This window comes from Tamandua tetradactyla, chromosome 5 (genome assembly GCF_023851605.1).
Source record: "Tamandua tetradactyla isolate mTamTet1 chromosome 5, mTamTet1.pri, whole genome shotgun sequence".
NCBI lineage: Eukaryota > Metazoa > Chordata > Mammalia > Pilosa > Myrmecophagidae > Tamandua > Tamandua tetradactyla.
Window position 1 is genome coordinate 136835189 of NC_135331.1, and position 22258 is coordinate 136857446.

Below are 22258 nucleotides of genomic sequence, written 5' to 3' on the forward strand. Positions count from 1 at the left end.
ATAGTGAAAGAATCCATTTCCAGCAAGTTAATAAGGGAACTATAGATTAATAAAAATATTTGGCTAAATTAGAAGGAAAGAAGGAAGGAGGGAGGGAGAGTGAGTAAGAGGGAAGGACTGACAGACAATGTATACAAAAGAGTAGGTGGGTCAATAGAAAGAGAATATCATGATAAATAGAAACTGAATTATATAAGTAATTAAATACAAAAGGATTAAATAATCTTAGTAAAAGACTACGTTGTCAGACTTCATTTACAAAACCAACAAACATGAAGCTTGAAAGAGACATACTTTAAATATAAGGACACAGAAAGTTTGAAAGTAAAGGGATGATAAAGAAAACTGGTGTAGTCATACTAATATCAAATCTTTAAGACAAGAAACATTACTAGAAATGAAGAGAGACATTTCATCAGGCTAATGGGATTAATCTACTTGAAGATATCACAATTCTAAATCTATTATATTGTCAATAATAAAGCTTCAAAATATATAAAACAAACAAACAAAAAGAAACAAAACATAAAACTAAAAGATGTAGATAACAGCAACAACAAAAACAAAATAAACAAAACACAAAATTAAAAGGAGATGTAGATATTCACAATCACAGTGGTAGACTTTGAGATTAAAGCTGATCAAGCAAGGAGACAAAAACTCAGTAATATGGAGGAGATATTATATAGAAGATATAGAAGTAATACAGACTATCTGAATATAACATTTAATAAACTTATCCTACTTGTGCCCCGAACTATGCAAAAAGTCACTTTCTTTTTTTTCAGCTGAACATAAAAGATTTGTCAAAATTTGTGAAATCCTGAGCCATAAATATAATCTTTATAAATTTCAAAGTTTGAAATCATTCATCATATGTTCTCTGATTAGACATTGGTATTCAGTTAGACATCATGAACAAAAAGAAACTGGAAGATCCTAGACTTCTTAGAAATTAAATAATGTACCTCTAAATAACCATGGATTGTGAAAGAAATTGCCACTGAAATTAGGAAATACATTTAACTGAGTTTCTATGAAGATATATCAAAAGTTGCAGATACAGCTGAAGGCATTCTCAGAGGGAAATTATAGCTGTAAATATATATATTGTGTAAGCAAGAAAGAATTAAAATGTTAATGATGAAAGCATCCATCTCTAGAAAGAAAATAAATCTAGAGAAGGTAAAAGAAAAACAAGATGTACAATGGCAAAACTTGAAAAAGTAAAAATTAGATCTTTGAAAAGATTAATATAATTGATAAACCCTTAACAAAACCAAAGGAAAAAAAAAATGGAGCAAATGGAGGTTAAATATATTAGACAGTTAAAGGAACTATCCAGCAGAGCCTATAGACAGTGAAAGATAAGAGGATATTATGAACAATTTTTCAAATATATGTGATGCTTTAAATGAAATGGACAAATTCCTGGAAAATATAAATTATTCAAAATTGATAAAAGAAGAATTGGAAAATCTGAGTAGTAAGATATCTGTTAAAGATATGAATCCATTTTTATTGACTGTCATAAAAGAAAACCTCAGACTCATGGTTTTATGTCAAAACACAATTCTTAATAAACTTTTCCATAGAACAGAAACAGAGGGAAAACCTTCAAACTCTTTTTATAAGGCCTGCACAATTTACATATCAAATCTGCTTAGGCTAGCACAAGATAAGAAAATTACAGACGTATATCTTATGAATATAGATGGAAAACTTATATAGCAATTCAGCAATATATATATATATATATAAAGGTTTATTCCAAATATGCAAGTATTCTCTAACATTCATAGACATTCATAACCAGTTGGTTATTCATAAACCAGTTGGTGCATTTCCCCACATTAACAGAAAATAGAAAATAGAAATAGAAAAAAATAATCCTATGATTATCTTTATGTAGAAAAGCATTTGTTAAAATTCACTATCTTTTCATAGTTGCAGTTTCTTAGCAGCCAAGGAATGGAAGGGAATTCTTTCAATATAATAAAGAGTAGTTACAAAAATTTACAAAAAACTATCAAAATTTTATTTCAGTGTAAAATTTCGACTGTTTTTCCCTTGAGCTCAAGAAAGCAACAAGAATGCCCATACAGGAGAAATGAAAGTAAATAATTGAAATATGAGAAACATCTAACAGAATCTACAGAGAAATTATTAGAATTAAGTGAATTTATCAAGCTATCTGAAACATGGTCAATATATAATAATCAATTATGTTTTATATACTAGTAATAGACAAAAAGAAAATGAACTTAAATAACACCATTTAAAATAACTTTAAAAATCAAATATCCTGAGAAAAATGTAATATAATAGACCTATAAGAACTGTATACAGAAAAATCACAAAGTATTATTCAGGAAAATTAAAGAAGATCTAAATAAGTTCAGGCATATTTGATGTTAATGACTTGTAAAGCTAAGAATTGCCAGGGCAATTTTGAAGAAGAACAAAGCTGGCGGATGTCATTATCAAATATCAAGACCTGTTATAAAGCATAGTAATTAAGACATATTGATGTAAGAACAGACAAATAGACCAATGGAACAGAATAAGGAGTCCAAAAACAGACCTACTGGTCGTCTGATTAAGTGCAAAGGTGACTGTACAATTAAGAGAGGAAAGGATGGTCTTTTCAATAAATGATGCTGGATCAATGAGCCATCTATGTGGAAAATAATGTATATCAATCCTTAGTACACAAAAGTCAATTTCAGATGAATTGTAGATCTAATCCTGAAAGGAAAAATGATAAGACGACTGAGAGAAAGCATAGGTAAATATCTTTATGATCTTATGTAGGCAAATTTCTTCAATAGAACAAAAAAAGCCCACTAACATTAAAATAAAAGGACTGATAAAATTGTACTTCATTAATATTAAGAAAGTTTATTATTAAAAGGCATCAGTAACAGTAAATAGTATGGAGCAAGTTGCTATACAGTGCATTGTGGGAATGCAGGCTCAGACATAACAGAGATTCTCAACAAATCACCACTTTATTACTTACACAGCACAAAGGATCCAAAGAACAAGGGAAGAGGTCTCATTATAGCCTGACCCCCCTGGGAGGCCAGTTGCTTGGGTCAGAGTCTGTGGATGGTAGCGGTAGCTCTGATGTTCTGCTTTGCATCAGAGATGAGGAACCCTATGCTGTCCAAGGGATGATTATTTATATACCCCAGTGGGAGGGGACCCTGCCCCTGAGCAAAAAAGCATGTATCAAGCAACCATTGTGCAGTTTTGCCCTGGCAAGCAACAAGGGCTGCTTGTTCCCAGTTTGGGGCTCAAGTTACAAATAGGCTATTCCATCAGATCTAATGTTCACCTCGCACTACAAAATGAAAACATAGTGAAACATCTATACACAAATGTTCTAGTTTGCTAGCTGCCGGAATGCAACACACCAGAGATGGATTAGCTTTTAATAAAAGGGGATTTATTTTGTTAGTTCTTCAGAGGAAAGGCAGCTCACTTTCCACTGAGGCTCTTTCTTACGTGGAAGGCACAGGATGGTCTCTGCTGGTCTTCTCTCCAGGCCCTTGGGTTCCTACAACTTTCCCCGGGGTGACTTCTCTCTCCATCTCCAAAGGCCTGGGCTGAGCTGGTTAGGCTGTGCTACGTTGCGTTCTCTCATTTACGCACCAGCCAATTAAGTCAAACGTCACTCATTGCAGCAGACACGCCTCCTAGCCCACTGCAGATGTAATTAGCAACAAATGAGGTTCACGTACCATTGGCTTATGTCTGCAGCAACAAGACTAGGTATGCTCACCTGGCCAAGTTGACAACTGAATCTAACTAACACAACAAGCAAGCAAGAAGGGAAAGGAGAAAGAGAGGTGAGAGCTGGGAGATTGCTGTTGAAGGTGTCCCTAGCAGTCTACCCCTTGGCCTCTTGACCAGGCCTAGCTTCCTCCTTGGCATTAGCTTCTACAATGTAAACCCATCTCCCACCTTAGAAATAATGGTGGAGATGTGTCAGGCCCATAGCTCTCAACAATGTTTATAGTAAAAGTTTGATAATATCAGTGGCTACCACACATTAGGAAGGCTTCACCTATTAAGCAGAGTGATCAGGTCTGTTAAGAGTAATGATTGCATCCTTGCTTCCCAGCCACTCACCTCCACCTCAGCCAATTGAAGATTCCCATGTAGAATTTGTTTGTACACTCTGTAGCCATGGGCCTGTTTCAGGGGGCACTAAGAAATCCGAGGGTGCATTGTCCTGTCACTGTCCAACAACAATAATGCAGTGAGTGACTCAACTAGTGGACGTTTTGTGTCTTTCACAAAGGAAGGTAAGCCCTTGAATGGGTACAGCCCACCCCTAGGGAATCACTGGTCATCTCGGGCATGCAAACAGAAAGGTGACTAAGCTATTTGCCAGTTTCATATTATCAGAAGTTGTATCCTGACAAGTTTTCAAGGGTGTAGAGAAGAAAAGTATACAGGCAATAGCTTTGTCATTATTTGTTGTCACAGGATGTAAATGAAGGACTTCATGATGTTAGTACAAGCATAAGGCAAGGGAAATCAGCTGGCTATGTGGCAATCTAGACTTGGCAGAGAGGGGAGGCTGAGGAGGGGTCAGATAACAGATCCACTAGTTGGTTAGTTTGCCTCTGCGATGGTCTGGGTCAGTTGGACAAAGGTGTTTTATCTCCAGGTTATCACTGGGCCAAACCTGTAGAAAACAGGAGTGGGGAGAAAACTAGTCCTGACAGGGTGGTCATGCAACCCCTTCCATTGGAGACACTTTTCTCATTCTATTTGCAATAACTTATCTTTTCCCTCTCAGACCACCCAGTGTATCTATCCCTTGCCTTGAATTATAATCTCACCTCTTTCCCATTGATAGGAGTACCTTATTCATGTCTTCTGGCCTGCCTTCACCAGTTCCTGATAGAGGGGGTTGTCAAAACTCTTTGAGGGTATCTCATGACCATTCCCAAAAATACTAGTGACCCAAACAGGGGTAGCATCATCGAACCTCCAGTGTGTGTGTCAGGCCTTGTGGGTCCAGCCTACTGGATTGTCACACCTGTGTGTGTTAAGCACTTCTAGGCCTGTTTCTGTTATCTCACCTCTCTGCCGGGCAGCCCTAACCTACCACTGTACTGAGAATCATGTGGAAGGTGCAATGGGGTAAAAAGTGGGATGATTGCCTGACAGTGGCTTAAAAGATAGTCCTAAGTGTTGAATCCTTGATCACTCTTTTGGGGCAAATCCTCATCTTGATGTGTGTAAGGGCAATGTGCTCGTACCTGGTTTCTCCTTCACTCTTGTCTGCTTGCATAATAAGTGGGATGAGGTTGTGTTTCCCCTCTGGGAAACTGCCGAGTGACACTTCTAGAGGGCCTGAGTAAGGTGGATAGTCCATCCAGTAAGAGACCTGTCAGAGTGTAGACACTGAAGGTCCTTTTTCAGGCAGTCATTTAAGTTTTCCACAATTCTAACCAGCTGTAGGTGATGGATTGATAATAGTCCATCTAATTTTATGAGTCCCATCACTGATTACTGCATCAGTGCAGTAAAGGAGGATTGTTGGTGAGAGATGTTATAGCTGCTTTTCCAAGGTATCCCATGTATGTACTGTGTCTGCACAATGAGTAGAAAGGGAAGGACATAGCCTGAATAGATGTCTACCATGACTAAGCTGTAAGACATGTAATCCATTTCCCATGAGCACAAGGCCAAGTGTGGCCCTTCTGAGAATATATTCTAAATACCTTTTTTGCAGTTTGACTTATAATTGACCTCACTTATAAGTGAGGTAATGGCAGATTGGGCCTCTTTTTTTATTATTATTTTTTGGGGTGCATGGTCTGGGAATCAAATGCGGTTGTGAGTGAGCCTCTTTTAATAAGAGAGAGGTACACCATGTTCCTGGGCCTATAATTTTATGGTGTAAGAATTTCCCTGTCTAGCTTGATGGTGAATCCCTCCATTCAGAGGCAGCTTGGAAAATTCGGCTATTTCATAGATGTCATTGAGGGTAAATTCATTGTCCTCATCCTCTGATGAGGAAGGGTTCATCCTCTGGCTCTTTCCCAGGAGGATCTCCAGCCTCATTGGGGGTGCAAAGCAGTTCGATGCATCCACTATCAACTAGGTCATTCCAATGATGTGCATCGTGTTATGGGCTCTTACCATGAATGTCAGTATGAGTAACATAGATAGTGCTTTTCCATGCCACCAATTGTTTTCAAAGGTCTTTTTCCTACTCTGGGGAGCCCATGATTCTCCAATCATGTTCCACTCATCAATCTGACCAGACTGGAAAGCTGTTAGCAATAGCCTGTGAGTCAATAAGCAGATACATGGGGATGCTTTGATCAGATTGTTCCAGGGCTAAGAGGACTGCTTGATGGTTTGGTCCTATGCCAGAGGTGGTATTTAGTCTGCTCAAGGCAAGGGAAACAGTGGCTGTTGCCTAATGTATGCTGAATGGCTTCAGCTCAGCTGATTCATCAGTGAACCAGCACTGAGCATCTGGTGGGGCATTTTCTAGTCAGGGTCCCCATTATGCCAATGCAGTGAGAAAGGGCCTCATCTGGTGTTGCAACAGGATCATTATTGAAGGGAGGCCTCCACCACTCGTTCATGCAAGCATGTCATTTTCTGTGGGCATGGGTGAGCACGATCCTGAGTTTATCACTTCCATTTGATGATGCTCTGTTTTTGGGCACTGCCTGGGTGAGGTTTCTGATTACCTATGGCCCAGGACATGATGGGGATTTTTGGCTTCAGGAGGGCCTCAGAGCTCTCGGCAATCCTTTCTGTTCTACCAGTGCTCAATAGCACACCAGAAATTGCTTCATAAAGGGGAAGTAGCACTGGGTTGCATCTGGAAGCTTCTTTGTCCCAAAACAGAGAAAGTTGTGAATTCCTATTGCTCTCTCCTTATGTCAGAGGAACCAGTTGGCATGGATCTGAGTGGCAGAAACCTGTAGCTTGAATGGATATGCAGGCTTTAAAAGTCCTAGAAGCAGGGAGGACGAAACAGCCATTTTTACTTCTTGCAGGGTCTGTGCCTCTTCCAGTCCCCAGTGGAAAGTACCTGCTTTCCATGTCACCTGATCTAGAAGTACAAGGAGGATACCAGGATGAGGAATATGATGTTGCCAATATGTAAATATCCCAACATCCATTGGGCCTCCTTTTTGGAGGTAGGTGCCTTTAGGAACCTGTTCCTGGTCAAGGATCTAGCACTGAACTGTGGACCATATGCTGGCTAAGAAGGTCACCTGCTGGGGTAGGCCTTGTATCTTGTTGGAATTTATGGCCCAGTTGGACTGTCAGGGATCTGGTACTGAGCTGTGGACCATACGCTGGCTAAGATGGTGACCTGCTGGGCTAAGCCTTGTATCTTGCTGGGATTTAAGGTCCAGTTGGACTGTCAAAGCCCAGTTAGCAATATCTGGAATCTCTATACAGTTTGCTTCTAGGGCCCAGCAACATATCATCAGTGCTGGTGGAGGCCATATTGGCTTCTGTGAGAGTCATAATATCTGGGACTGCAGGTGCCAGAGGAGTTAAGCACCATAGTCTATAGCCAGCTGCCACATTCCACTCACTGTTTTCACTGACCATGCAGGGCTATTACAGAAAGAGGTGGTGGAGTGGAGGCCATCTCTACCAGGGAGGCCATACTGCTACTGCTAGACAGTGCAGTGAGGGATGTGTAATCCATCACTCACCCAACTGTAGTGGCCTGAATTCACTGAATTGGGGAAGCCAGTCTCCACAATTGTTGGGATGTGCTCAGTCCCTATCTTGCATTTCCTGGTGGGAAACCCAGCCAGACCACAGGGATATCCAAGGGGCCAAAGGGTATAAATATCAGGTACTGTTAACCTTTCATCCCTATCATGGTCAAGTTTATGTGTCAGCTTGACCAGGTGGTGGTGCCCGGTTGTCTGGTCAGGCAAGTGCTGGCCTGTCGTTGCTATGAGGATATTTCATGGACTTAAGTCATGATCACATCGGCTGCATCCACAGCTGATTGCATTTGTAATCAGCTAAGGAGAATGTCTTCTGCAATGAGTGACACTTAATCTAATCAACAGAAGGCTTTTAAGGAGGATTCAGAAGAGACAGTCACTTTTCCTGCTTCAGCCAGCCAACCTCTCCTGAGAATTCATTGAGGAACTTAATTGGAGCTGCCAGCTTACAGCCTGCCATACAGACCTTGGACTCTATATCCCTATGGTTACGTGAGACACTTTTATAAATTTTATCTTTGTGGATATCTCCTGCTGATTCTGTTTATCTAGAGAATCCTAACTAATACAATCCCCATACTCATATAGAATGCCCCAAACTCCAAATAAATGCTATTTATCATTCCCTCTGCTCTGTGTCTTCTTCTGGAATGATGTGACCTGGGGACTTGTATCCAAAACTACCATAAGTATTTGTTCGCTGCCCCTAGATTGTACATGCACTGGACCCCAGAGTGTGGATGATGTCCTTGGCTCACCCCTAGGCCATTTTCAATTTAGTCAAGTCTGTGTGAAGAGATTCACCACCACCACCACCACCACCGCAGGGGCCCAACTCCTCTGGGCCAAAGGGAGACGTGGGAGATTTTCAGGATCCTCTTCTTCTTCTACCACCCAAACCTGGGGATTGTGAGGAGGCAACTGGGCAGAGACAGATTGTCCCTTGACCCCATAGCCCTCTTTCTAGCTTCTGTTTCCTCCAAAGTTCCCCACTGGAGAATCTCATCTTTGGTGTCCTTTGGATCCTCCTGCTTTAGTAGCCAGAAAAACTTAGTTTGGTCAATGGGGGCCCCAAGAGGAAGGGTGGCCGTTGATTCATCTTGCAGGTCTCAGAATTTGCTGGGTTAACAGGTGGACACCTCCTGTCTTGTGATCTGGCTCCTTGGTCCATTACCATGGTGGCCACGATCCTAACGTGGGAACCTTTGCCCCAGGCAGGAAGGGCACAATAAACCTACTCAATTGTATCTTCAGAGGAAGCCTTGGAGTAAGGAGAACTACCTGTTACAAAGGCCTGTTCCTAATAAAATCATCAATGTCTTCCTGCAAAATGGGAATCTGGTGAGGGGTAGATCCGTCTGGTGGTGGTGGTATATACACATACCAACACCCAGCTTTTGCAGTGCGACCACAGCTTCCTCTTTGTTATTCCAAGGTTTATTGGAATCCAAGGGAGATTATCCAGGATGGTGTATGCTCTCTCACTCTCTGAAAGATCCAGTCAGACACAGGCTGTGGCTATAGAGCAAGAGCAGCTATACTGTCAGCTGTTCCTTCCCCATCCCCTGCCTCTTTTTTGTTATACCCTATTGACTAAGGGTCAGTTGACTAAAAGTTTGTTGGAAAATGGGTTTGAATGACAGATGACCAAGACTTCTCCATTCAGCCTGGTGGATCAGTCGTGATCTTTGTCATAAAATCGGGACAGCCATGGGGTGGCTTCTATCCATACCTATCTTTTATATCCCATATCTCCTTTTCTGCAAAAGCTCTCAGTCCCTGTCTTCAGATCTAATAGTCTCCTGAATAATGACCAGCCTCACATTAACCTCAAGATCAGTCTGGATGACCTGAGTGTGAGTGTACTTGGTTCCAGAATAAGAACAGATATAAAAGGCTATAAGGCAACAGATTGTATGCCAGGCAGTTGAAGCCCTCTCACTGATCTTAGTGTGGAACTAGCAAGCCAACTCTCTGACATTCCTGGGGGGATTATCAGAGTCCCATTTATTGCCATCTTTACCACAAAAGAGGGAAAGATTATGCCATAATTCCCCTGGGATAGGTGGGCAGCCCACAGAGCCACGAGTCCTATGTTGCCCAGGATACTACTGTACAAAAAAATACAAGAGCAAAACAAACAACCTTGCAAAAGTCAACCCACTTCATACTTCCTTGAACTGTGGAGCTAGTTGCTAAATGATGCTTTGTGGGAACACAGGCTCAGGCACGACAGAGATTGTTAGCAAATCACTTTTTTACTTGCACAGCACAAAGGGTCCAAAAGAACAGGGGGAGAGGCCCATTATGGCTGGTCCTACTGGGAAGGCCATCTGCTCTGGTCAGGGTCAGTGGATGGTGTTTCCAATGTCCCACTTTGTGTTAGAGAGAAGGGACTCTGTGCTCACCGCAGGGGGAGGGGGCCCTTTCACTGAGCAAAAACCAAGTATCAAGAGACCTTTGTGCAGTTCCCAACCTGGCAAGAAGCTGAGCTGCTTGTTCCTGGTTTAAGATAGGTCAGGCTGTTCTACTAGTCTCATAGTCTCCCCAAAGTTGTGAAATGGAAACATTCTGTAACATCTGCCTGCTAACAGGCAAGAAGGAAGAAGGAGAGCAATAAGAGAAGAAAGGGAGATGACTGCTGGTTTATCACAAAGGAAGATATTTGAATGGTCAATAAACATATGAAAACTTGCTCAGTTTCTTTAGTTTTTAGTAAGTGCCCATTAAACCACAATGCAATATCACTGAAGATACACCATTGCGTCTAAAATGAAAAATGACCCAAATACCAAATGTTGGCAAGGATGTGGAGCAACCCAAACTCTCATAACCTACTGTTGGGAGTGTAAATTTGTGCAATCATTTTGGAAAATTGTTTGTCAGTTTTATCTACCTAAACCCTATGACCCAGCAATTCCTTTTGTCAGTGTATACTTAGAACAAAAGATATGTACAGGAATGTTCACAGAAACCCTATCTATAATAGCCCCAAACTGTAAACTCCCTAAATGCCCACCAACTAGCGAATATGTTAGTATTAAGTAAATAGAATATTGTTCAGCAATGAGAATGAATGAACAACAATTTCATGCAACAATATATTTTTATCTCACAAGTTTAACTTGACTTTAAGAAACCAGATTCAAATTTTTACGTATTATATGATTCCTTTAGATTAAGTTCAAAAATAGACAAAACTAATTGTGATGTTAGAAGTGAAGCCAGTGATTATCATTAGAGGATTTAATAATTGGAAGAGGGCATGGGGGAGGGGAAGCCTCTGGGTTGCTGGTAAAAATCATCAGTTTCTTGTTTATGGTGCTGGTTATATAGGTTCACTTTTTGAAAATTAATTGACATGATATTGTGTATTTTTCTGTATGTATATATTTCATATAAAACAATTTTTTAAAAAAACTTAAAAAGAGCACTATCCTTCTGTTGGCTCTGGCCTTACCTGGTTGGTGAGTCTGTGACTCTCTGAGGCAAAGAACTGAAACTCGAGTCAAAGATGGGAGAGCAAGGTGATTTGTTAAAAGCAGTGAGTAAAGAGAGGAAGAAATAAGTCCTAAAGAAGGGTGGGCTCAGTTGGTGAAGAACCAAACTGGCCCCTATTACAGTTTAGTTCAGGGTTTTATGGGGCCAGCTGATGGTAGCATTGCGCACACTTGTTACTAGGGGGCTTGTTTGGGGTTTTTCCTTTGTGGCTTTGTTTCTTGCTTTAACAGGGTGTTCTGACCACACTCAGTTTAACCATTTAACCATCCTTTAAAGGCGCAATGTTCTGTGACTGCAGTTTGCTTAAGTTAACCATCTGTTAAAAGGTGGTTCTAGCCTCCTGGGGTGGTCCCTTTTTCCCATGAGGCGGGGTCAAGACTTCCTAACTACCTAACACCCTTTGATTGTTTTCCTTTACTTCAACTTGTAGTGGGCCTTTTTCGTAGATTTAGGAAGAGCCTAGATGAGTGTTATAGGCAGGAGGAATTTCTTTTGTCCTTCAACTGTCTACACCCTTTGTTCATTTTCTCCTTAAAACACAGCTCAGCCTTCACACTGATGTTAAACAGGGGCTCATAAATAGAACTGCTTTTACCCAAGCCTTTTCAGGAGTAAGAACAGTGGTTAAATGCTGGGGATTTTAATCAACTTTCCTACTGAGATACAGACCACGTTCAAATGAGTTAAAAAGTGAGCTGCAGTGTTAATACAGCAGTGGCTGGGCACTTAGCCCTTGAAGTGCTGTCAAACTTGAAAGAAAGATTTTTCTTAAATGAGTAGAAATTCAGAGATGCTACCCATGGAAAGTGAGAATTTGATTTTTCATAGGAGAATGACAGACTTTGAAAGAAACTTGATTTTAAAAATCACATTGACATTTAACCTAGGCAGGTGACATACTGCAAAAAAAAAAAGTAAAGAAAATGACAGTTTCCAAAGTGTAGGTAATTTCCACATATTTATGGGAGAAAATTGATGTTTATAGTTCTGACATACTGCTTATACTTTAAATTGAAGATTATGCTAATCATTGAAATAAATAAGGATTTCCCTTTACAGCTTGGAATCTTTTTTTATGTTTATATTTAAAAAGAAGGATGTCAGTTAATTATTTAACCACCACAAGTTGTTTTCTTTATGTGTCACTCCTGAATTTGAAAGACAATTGTGAATTTTTTTCTATTTAAAATGGATAGTTCATACATTTTTTCATCTAAAAAATAAGTAGAGGGTGATTTTTTATTTCTTTTTGTGTTAAACTTTTAATTTTAATTTAATTTTTTGCTGGGCAGGCACTGGGACTCGAACCTGGGTCTTTGACATGGCAGGTGAGAACTCTGCCTTCTGAGCCACTGTGGCCCACCCTAAACTTTTTATTTTGAAATAATTTCAAACATATAGGACAGTTGCAAAAATAATACCAAATCCATATATAGAACTCCTTGGAGTCTTTTTCAGTTTTTCTTTTTCTCTCATGTCCTCCCCCCCCTCCCCATATTCAATCCAAAAGGAGTTCCTACTGGCTTTGCCTACACAATAAGCGCAAAACCTGACCTCTGCCTCTGCTGCTGTTACCTTTGATCCTGGTCCATACCGCTAGCATTTCACTTCTCAACCTGAGCTTTGACCATCATTTGTCTCACCTGGGTTTCATCTCTGCTTCTGACCTTTCCTTACCATAGGCAGAGTTGATTATTTAAAGTGCCAGATCATCTCCCTTCTATTCTCAAAGACCTCAATGTTTTCTCATTTAATTCAGCATAAATCAAGTTTCTTACTAAGACCTACAGCGATTTACCTTATCTGACCATATTCTGTACCCCATCCCCATCCACCATTCAAGAAATGCTTTTTCTGCAAATGTCTCCAGGGTTTTCTTTCCCTATTAGGTCATTACTCAAATATTTTCTCATTAACACCTTCCCTGACCAGCTTATTTAATATTGAACACCACCCATGCTATCAATTCTCCCTTTCACATTATCTAGCTTTTTCTCTATAGCAATTAGAATGATCTAACATTTTATGTAGGCTTATTTATATTATTGATCTTTCTTCCTCTATTAGAATGTAAGCTCTGTGAGGGCAGAGAATTTTATCTGTCGATTCACTTCTATATTCTCAGTACTTGAAATGATGCCTGGCATAGGATTGGCATTGCTTGCTGAATAATTATTATGAATGTCAGCAAGAGAAAGATTGATGATATGCTATGAAAACTTTTATATCGAAATGTTTTGAATTTGGTGCTTTTTCTTATTGCTGGTGTTTATACAAAAGTTTAAAATTAAACTCTAGAATATTGCTTTATGAATAAATGCACTAGTTTATTCTAAGTTGAAACATTTACTTAAAGTTTAGTTTCACTTGGACCTTACACTTAATTTTTAAGTTTTTTTTTATTAACAGTTTATTCTGTTAGGAACAATTTATTCTGAAAGGCAAAGTGAAATTGACGCTATAGCCTCAGCTATCTGTATCTTCTGATAAATTAATTTTGATGGATAAACATGTTTTTTGCAAGATGAAGGCTGCTATTTTGTGTAGCAATTTTTAAAACTTTTTAACTTTTTGAATGTCAATTTTTCCAAAAACTTTTCACTTTTATTTCCTCAAAGAAAATTATAATGTATATAATCTAATCTTTTCCAAATAATTCAGTTCAAATGAATGAAGGTTGTTAAGCCTATTGACAGTTAACATTTATTCAGTTATATGGCTGTTTACCTCTTTGAAAAAATTCTGTGCTTAATTCTTTATGGCTTTAAGCCTTTTTAAATTTAAATTTTCTTTTATCTTAACTTTTGCTGCTACACTGTCATGTAGCTGTGCATGGAATCCAGATCACCAGACTTTATAACTGAGGCATGTACGTTGGTCAGAAAAGGTCTGCAGTGTTTTTCTCCATGAATCAAGAGTACAGCTTTTGCTGTTCACACCTTATTATAAAATTCGGACTTTTCAGAGCCTTTTCTCCTCTCATTTCCTTGACCATATTCTTGCTTGGTCATTGTCATGGAATTTAGAGCTAGAGGAGATCCATCAGCCAGACCCTTTGATCCTTGTGCTGGCTTCAGATTGACCTGCTGACTTTTATGTTTGTCATAGCCACTGTATATTGACTCTGATCAGGGTTTCTCTCTATATTCACACATATTCTACTCTCACCTCCCAACTCTCCAGAAGCAATCTTCTTCCTTTTTTGAGGTTCTTGGCAAGGGGGGTTTTAAAAATAAAATGTATATTCTAAATCTTTAACAAAAATTAGGGGTTACCATATAAAAATGATATTTTCTCAACTCCTATCTTCTCTCCACCTTTTCCTCTCGTGTTTTCTTGCCCTTCTCTTTGAAACCTGAATTGTGTAGCAGAAGATGAAGATGTGCTCATAAATATGAATGGCTGTTCTTTGGCTACATATCGGGGCATCTCTAGTCGCAGATATTTTGGGAGTAGTTTATCATAGGAGCAGGGCAAGGCCTCTGGGTCACTGCAGTATGGTATAAAAGCTGGAAGGAATTCATCTGTGGTGTGAGGGAGTGACCACAGTTGGGAGGGAGTGCTCAGTGTCTGTGGATTTAACATCCTCTTCTCCTGTCCTTTTACCTAGGCTATTTCCATTCCTGCCACAAAAGACTTCATTAGGATACAGGATAAAGTTTTCTAAGGCTGGCAGGATAAGCCTGTATGAGGAGGTATTGGAAACAGAGAAATTTTCAGCGAAACAGGAAAAGGAATTTAGTGAAGGGATATTTATAGGAGTGAAACTGGGAAGGAGTTAAACCTGGTCATGTCGATGTAGGTAGTAATTTATATATAAAGAACTTAGTTTGCTTAGTCTTTGTATTTGTACCTGGGTCTTAATCATTGTAAATATTTGTGAATAGTGTAAAACATGTTTAGAAGATACATGGTACCACCTAAATTAAGCATAAATGTATATGGGTTTATATTATATATGTTATATATAATTCTAATTTTGCTACCTTTAAGGTTTTTTTAATTCTTTATTTTCATAGAGTTGATTTAAGACTACTTAAATCAACTCTTATTCTTTTTTTTTTTTTAGGTTCGTTAACACCGGCAAGGTAATATTTATGGTCTTTACTTTGTACTAACTGGCTCTAAATTGGTTTTATGAGGAAGTTGAGGAGTTTGCGTTTAGAGGATCATTAATGGTTAAATAATACCAATTATATACATTTCTGTAGTTGGTTCTTGTATTTTATTAAATAATTCAGTGATTGAATAGTAGTCATTTTTCTTGAGCGTTTTCATTTAGAGCGATTGAGAGAGAAAGCATTAGAGGGAAAAAAATATGAATGAATTAAAGCAAGAATATTCCCAAAAAAGGTGACGGTTGGGGATGGGAAGAGATGCTAGTAACTTCTGGTTACCACTAGAGGCCTCTCTCAAGCCAAGTTTCATGATTAACATTAGGTTACTATTGTGGTGCCTGGCTCTGTCTTTGTAAATTAAACATATTTTATATTATAATTCTGAATAAATAGTATGAATACACTTTTACTTTAGAACATGTATTATAACATAACCAGAATGTATTATTTAATTATATATCAGAACAACTGATCTATTGGACTAGAAACAACAAATTAGGAATCTCTTTTTATTCTTTGTTTAAATAAACTTTTAGTAAAAACATGTAATCTAAGAACATTGCCAGATGAAAATTACATGTCTCTTTGACAATACAGAAATATTGAGGTTTAAAATTATTATTGATTTATTATGTTTTTAATCATTAAGAGTCATTTATAATTTGATGAATGATAGACTATAAGATAAAATTATTTTAAGTTGTGTGTTAAAATTTGCATTTCTTTCAGGATTATGATAAGTTCTTAATATCAAAAATCTATCTAAGAAATGATTCAAAAGTATTCTTAGACTTAATTTTATAAAATTAAAAAAACCTCATTTTATAAAATTAAGTGCTTTCTTTAGGATTTTATAAAATTAAGTGCTTTCTTTAGGATTAAGGGAAATATGTCTCATTTTCAGGTTGGAATTATTTTGGATGTAGTTTGACTTTGCAGAGAAAGAAGTAAGGCAATTTCACCCTATCTGATGAGAGCAGTTTGTTATTGTGCTTCAAACCGGGAATACGATTTTGAACTTGGTTCCTTCCACCTTTGCCAAGTCATATTTCCTGTAGAATTTTCTTTGTCATGACATCAACAGTTGTATTAATTGAGACAAATTCTGAGATGCGTTAATTAAGGTGTGACCAGTACATTTATTAGCCCTGCCTCGTGGTCCTTGAGCACGTGATGGCATGATGTTTTGAACATTGCTGTATCCCCAGAGTCTTGAAGAGTCCCTAGTATATACCAGGTGCTCAGTAAATATTTGTTAAATAACCTTGTTGAATTAAAAAAATGATGTGTGATATTTGATTTTTTCAGCACAAGAAATTACAGGTGGAATAGGCATTCTTGAAGGATAAAGTATATTGAAAGTGTCACTTCTGCTGACTTCTTTATTTTTGTTATGGTTTATGTTTGGATATGATTTGAAGAAGATTAAAAATAATAACTAGATTCTTACCTAACTTTGTATAATGTATTTTATATAACAGGGCTTAGCATAGTACCCTGATAAAGGTAAATAAAGTAAGTTTAAACTACCTGTTTTACACGTATCTTCTTGAATATTCACAATAGCTCTTCAGGTTAGACATTCATATAATTATTTTATAGATGAGGAAACTGAAGTTTGGAGAAAGTGGGATAACTGGCTCCCAGGCAGCTAGTAAGGGGACAGAGCTGGGTTCAATCCAGATCGTTGAGTCCAGAGCTTTTGCTCTGAGGGTGAGCAGAATTTGTAAGTATTTTTTTTTAATTTTTATTTTTTATTAATTAACGGAAAAAAAGAAATGAACCCAACATTTAGAAATCATACCATTCTACATATGCAATCAGTAATTCTTAACATCATCACATAGATGCATGATCATCGTTTCTTAGTACATTTGCATCAGTTTAGAAGAACTAGCAACACAACAGAAAAAGAAATAGAATGTTAATATAGAGAAAAAAATAAAAGTAATAATAATAGTAAAAAAAAAAAAAACCTATAGCTCAGATGCAGCTTCATTCAGTATTTTAACATGATTACTTTACAATTAGGTATTATTGTGCTGTCCATTTTTTGAGTTTTTGTATCTAGTCCTGTTGCACAGTCTGTATCCCTTCAGCTCCAATTACCCATTATCTTACCCTGTTTCTACCTCCTGCTGGACTCTGTTACCAATGACATATTCCAAGTTTATTCTCGAATGTCGGTTCACATCAGTGGGACCATACAGTATTTGTCTTTTAGTTTTTGGCTAGAATCACTCAGCATAATGTTCTCTAGGTCCATCCATGTTATTACATGCTTCATAAGTTTATCCTGTCTTAAAGCTGCATAGTATTCCATCGTATGTATATACCACAGTTTGTTTAGCCACTCATCTGTTGATGGACATTTTGGCTGTTTCCATCTCTTTGCAATTGTAAATAACGCTGCTATAAACATTGGTGTGCAAATGTCCGTTTGTGTCTTTGCCCTTAAGTCCTTTGAGTAGATTCCCAGCAATGGTATTGCTGGGTCGTATAGCAATTCTATATTCAGCTTTTTGAGGAACCGCCAAACTGCCTTCCACAGTGGTTGCACCATTTGACATTCCCACCAACAGTGGATAAGTGTGCCTCTTTCTCCGCATCCTCTCCAGCACCTGTCATTTTCTGTTATGTTGGTAATGGCCATTCAGGTGGGTGTGAGATGATATCTCATTGTGGTTTTGATTTGCATTTCTCTAATGCCAGGGACATTGAGCATCTCTTCATGTGCCTTTTGGCCATTTGTATTTCCTCTTCTGATAGGTGTCTGTTCAAGTCTTTTTCCCATTTTGTAATTGGGTTGGCTGTCTTTTTGTTGTTGAGTTGAACAATCTCTTTATAAATTCTGGATACTAGACCTTTATCTGATATGTCGTTTCCAAATATTGTCTCCCATTGTGTAGGCTGTCTTTCTACTTTCTTGATGAAGTTCTTTGATGCACAAAAGTGTTTAATTTTGAGGAGTTCCCATTTATTTATTTCCTTCTTCAGTGCTCTTGCTTTAGGTTTAAGGTCCATAAAACCACCTCCAATTGTAAGTTTCATAAGATATCTCCCTACATTTTCCTCTAACTGTTTTATGGTCTTAGACCTAATGTTTAGATCTTTGATCCATTTTGAGTTAACTTTTGTATAGGGTGTGAGAGATGGGTCTTCTTTCATTCTTTTGCATATGGATATCCAGTTCTCTAGGCACCATTTATTGAAGAGACTGTTCTGTCCCAGGTGAGTTGGCTTGACTGCCTTATCAAAGATCAAATGTCCATAGATGAGAGGGTCTATATCTGAGCACTCTATTCGATTCCATTGGTCGATATATCTATCTTTATGCCAATACCATGCTGTTTTGACCACTGTGGCTTCATAATATGCCTTAAAGTCAGGCAGCGCGAGACCTCCAGCTTCGTTTTTTTTCCTCAAGATGTTTTTAGCAATTCGGGGCACCCTGCCCTTCCAGATAAATTTGCTTATTGGTTTTTCTATTTCTGAGAAATAAGTTGTTGGGATTTTGATTGGTATTGCATTGAATCTGTAAATCAATTTAGGTAGGATTGACACCTTAACTATATTTAGTCTTCCAATCCATGAACACGGTATGCCCTTCCATCTATTTAGGTCTTCTGTGATTTCTTTTAACAGTTTTTTGTAGTTTTCTTTATATATGTTTTTTGTCTCTTTAGTTAAATTTATTCCTAGGTATTTGTAAGTATTTTTTTAGATGTAATGAAATAATTGTATTTTTGATGTGATTTGAATATAATCTCAAAGTATAATAATATTTTATTATATTTATAGGGAGGATTCCTGTAAATAGTTCATGCCTTCATGGTGCCAGGGTTTATGTCAGAATTTGGTATATGTTCTGATTTACTCTTTTTGGTTGTCCTATATGTTTCTGAATTATTATTCCTGCTTTGGAAAAAGGAAACTGTGTCTCAGTCAGTGACTGAAACTTCTCTAAGTCACTCAGCTAAAAAGTAGCAGAGCTGTAATTCAATCTCAGGTCTTATATGAACCCTTATACTTTTATAGCATAACACTGCCTTGTGTTAGAATGTTTATTTTATAATTAACTCATTTCATGCTTTAAAAATTATTACTTGAGGGTACATGGGTGGTTCAGTGGTAGAATGCTCAAATGTTCGCCTTCTATTCAGGAAACCCCGGGTTCAATTCCTAGACCATGCACCTAAAAAAAAAGAAAGAAAAATTATTACTTGAATTTTGCTGATGAAACACTTCTAAAATTCATTGTGCAATGTGTTTTATAAGATTTCAGGAAATTTCTTTTCACATATGCCCACCCATACAATGCTTTAAAAAATATTTAAAAAATACTGTATGCATCTTGTAAATCACACTACCATATTTCATTGCATTTGGCATTATTTTTTTCCCTTCTACATGAAACTGGAAAAGTAAGATTAAATTGTACAGTTACGTTTTTCTGTTTTTTATCCTTTTTGATGTGTCCCTTTATACATTTAAATTATTTGAATTTCACTCATTTTGTTTAAGCCTTTTGCTTTTGCTTTTGTTCAGGTGGCAGTGAAAAGTAAAACAACCCATTACCTTATTTCATAATCAGGAAAGATCCTAGCTCATTGTATTCTTAGTTTAACATTTTAGGCGTAATGTTAAGAATCTGTATTTTTGTTCTTTTCTTTGACAGTTATTTAACTTACTCACTCCTTTTAAACTGGTACCAATGTTTTAAAAATTGTAGCATTCATGATACCATTCATGCTAAGATTTTCTTGACTTTTTTACATTGTGGTTTTGATCATTTAACTTAAAAATGTATTAAAATATAGTATATAAAGGTTTTAAAAAAATATAAGTTAGGAAGAATAGAATTTACCACTCACATTTTTTCACTCTAAAATTGGGGCCATCCTATGATCATGGACAGTCAACCCTTCTAAACACATACACTTCCTGTCACACGTTTTTATTACCTTTTCTTCAGTGAACTTGGTTTTGTCTCTCTACTTGTTGTTTTCTTTTATATTTTTTAATAGTTATATGTTTTTTTATAAAGCAGTTCCATGTATCTTTTTAAGTTTAATTCTCAGTATTTTATGTCTGTCCATTTTTTGAATAGCATCAGTTTTTATTTTTATTTTTTTTGTATTGCTTGTTTCCCCTTGCCATTTACTTTTTTAAGTATTGCAGTAGGAGACATTTAAAAACTCAAAGTAATACATTAACATGGAAACAAAACATGTAGTTTAGAGGTGCTTATAATGCAAATTCCCTCCCTGTCCCCAGGCCCAAAACCTAAACACAGACACTTTTAGTTATTTCCTCATTTTGTTCTGCTGATACTATTTCCTTATCCTTAAATATGTTGTGTAGGTAATTCTGCCAAATTGTACTATATACATTTCTGCAGAGTCTATGGGTTCTACACAATTGCTTACTTAAAATAACAGGGCTTATGGGAAAAATAGGTTGAAAGACCCATTAAAACCTATACAACTTTGTAACTAGAGCAAGGAAGTAGAGTAAGGAAGGTAGAGTTTGCCAAGATATTGGAGTCACAGTTAAAATGCATAAAAGTTGGGGAGAACCTTGAAATAAAAACTTATAAAATAGAGCATATGGGCCAGTTGAGGAAATAGGTATAGTGTATGAAATGTATTTTTTTGTGTCTTGAGTTAGCTCTGTGATTATACTTTGCCTTTTACTGTGTTTCTTAGTGGCACAAAATATGAATGTGCTGGGGTAAATCGCATATATGCCAACACAGCAAGGTCTTGCTTCCTGTGACCTAAAAACATACTTCATATTTGTGCCAGAAAAATTGGATTCCCCCTTCCTCAGTCCATTTTTCATGTGGCTCACTGCTGAATGAGGTTTGAATGGCAGAGCCTAGGTCACATCTCCATCTTGGCTATGATGAAGCCTAAAAAACATAGGTGTTTTTTTTGTTGTTGTTGTTTAAACATTCTACTTTGGGAAAGTGGAATTAATAATTAGGGAAACAATCAAAATGTTCAACAGGTTTTGGGTTGTTCAGGGATGAGAGAGACCTACCACATAAAATGTAGAATATATGTGTGTGTATGTCAGTATAGTTATATCTGATTGATCAGTTTTAAACATCATCTATTTACTCTCCCTACTGACACAGGAGGATTTAGCATACTTGAGTTACCTGTCATCTTCTCCCCATCATTACCCTAATTTTGATAATTTTTATTTCATTTAATCTAATGATTACTTTTTAAATTTATATTTTGTATTTAAGTTATATCTAGTTCTATTAACTTTTTTCAGTATCTTTTGACCTCTCACAATATAAGAAGGTGCCACTGGTAATCCATTCTATCCCTAGCTCAACCTCTGATTTCCCTTCCAATTCCTATTTTCTATCAGCTATTTGCTTTGAAGGATTGATAACATTAAATTCTGTTCTTCAACTATAATTAAATTTTCTAATATTTTGTCCGTAGGTTGATTCTAAAAGTTGAAAAGCAGTAAACACTGTTGATATTATAGCATAAATGTTTTTCAGTGTAGAGCTAACTAGGAGGTAAGTTGACTAGGAGGTACTGTCTTTACTCCTGACTTCAAACCCACTGTCTTTGTCCTTGAGCCCTTAAAAGGAGATGTTCTGGCATTTAAATCAAATAGTTTGTCTTTCTTAGCACACATCAATAGCTCAGTTTTGTTACATTTAAAATTTTTCATGTTTGGGCCATGTTTTGATTTGCTAATTTTGCTGGAATATAATATACCAGAAATATATTGGCTTTTACAAAGGGATTATTAGGTTGCAAATTTAAAGTTCTAAGGTCACAAAAATTCCAACTTAAGGCATTAACAAGAAGATACCTTCACTTAAGACAGGCTAATTGCATCTTTCTCTGTCACACAGGAAGGCACATG

At 37.3% G+C, this 22258-nt stretch overlaps 1 protein-coding gene across 9 annotated transcripts in view; it reads left to right on the plus strand.

Annotated features, from left to right (window-relative positions):
* The window catches only part of BCKDHB (branched chain keto acid dehydrogenase E1 subunit beta), a 406736-nt gene that overhangs the window by 223210 nt on the left and 161268 nt on the right, over positions 1-22258 (plus strand). Inside the window, exon 9 of one of the 9 annotated variants that reach the window (XM_077162315.1) lies at positions 15310-15328. The exons of 7 other annotated variants lie outside the window; for them this stretch is intronic. In XM_077162315.1, the coding sequence (XP_077018430.1) occupies positions 15310-15318 (9 nt within the window). In that variant the 3' untranslated portion in view covers positions 15319-15328. Of the gene's footprint in view, positions 1-7040; positions 12343-15309; positions 15329-22258 lie in introns of those variants that run through there. One more of the 9 variants, XM_077162314.1, reaches the window with a different exon arrangement.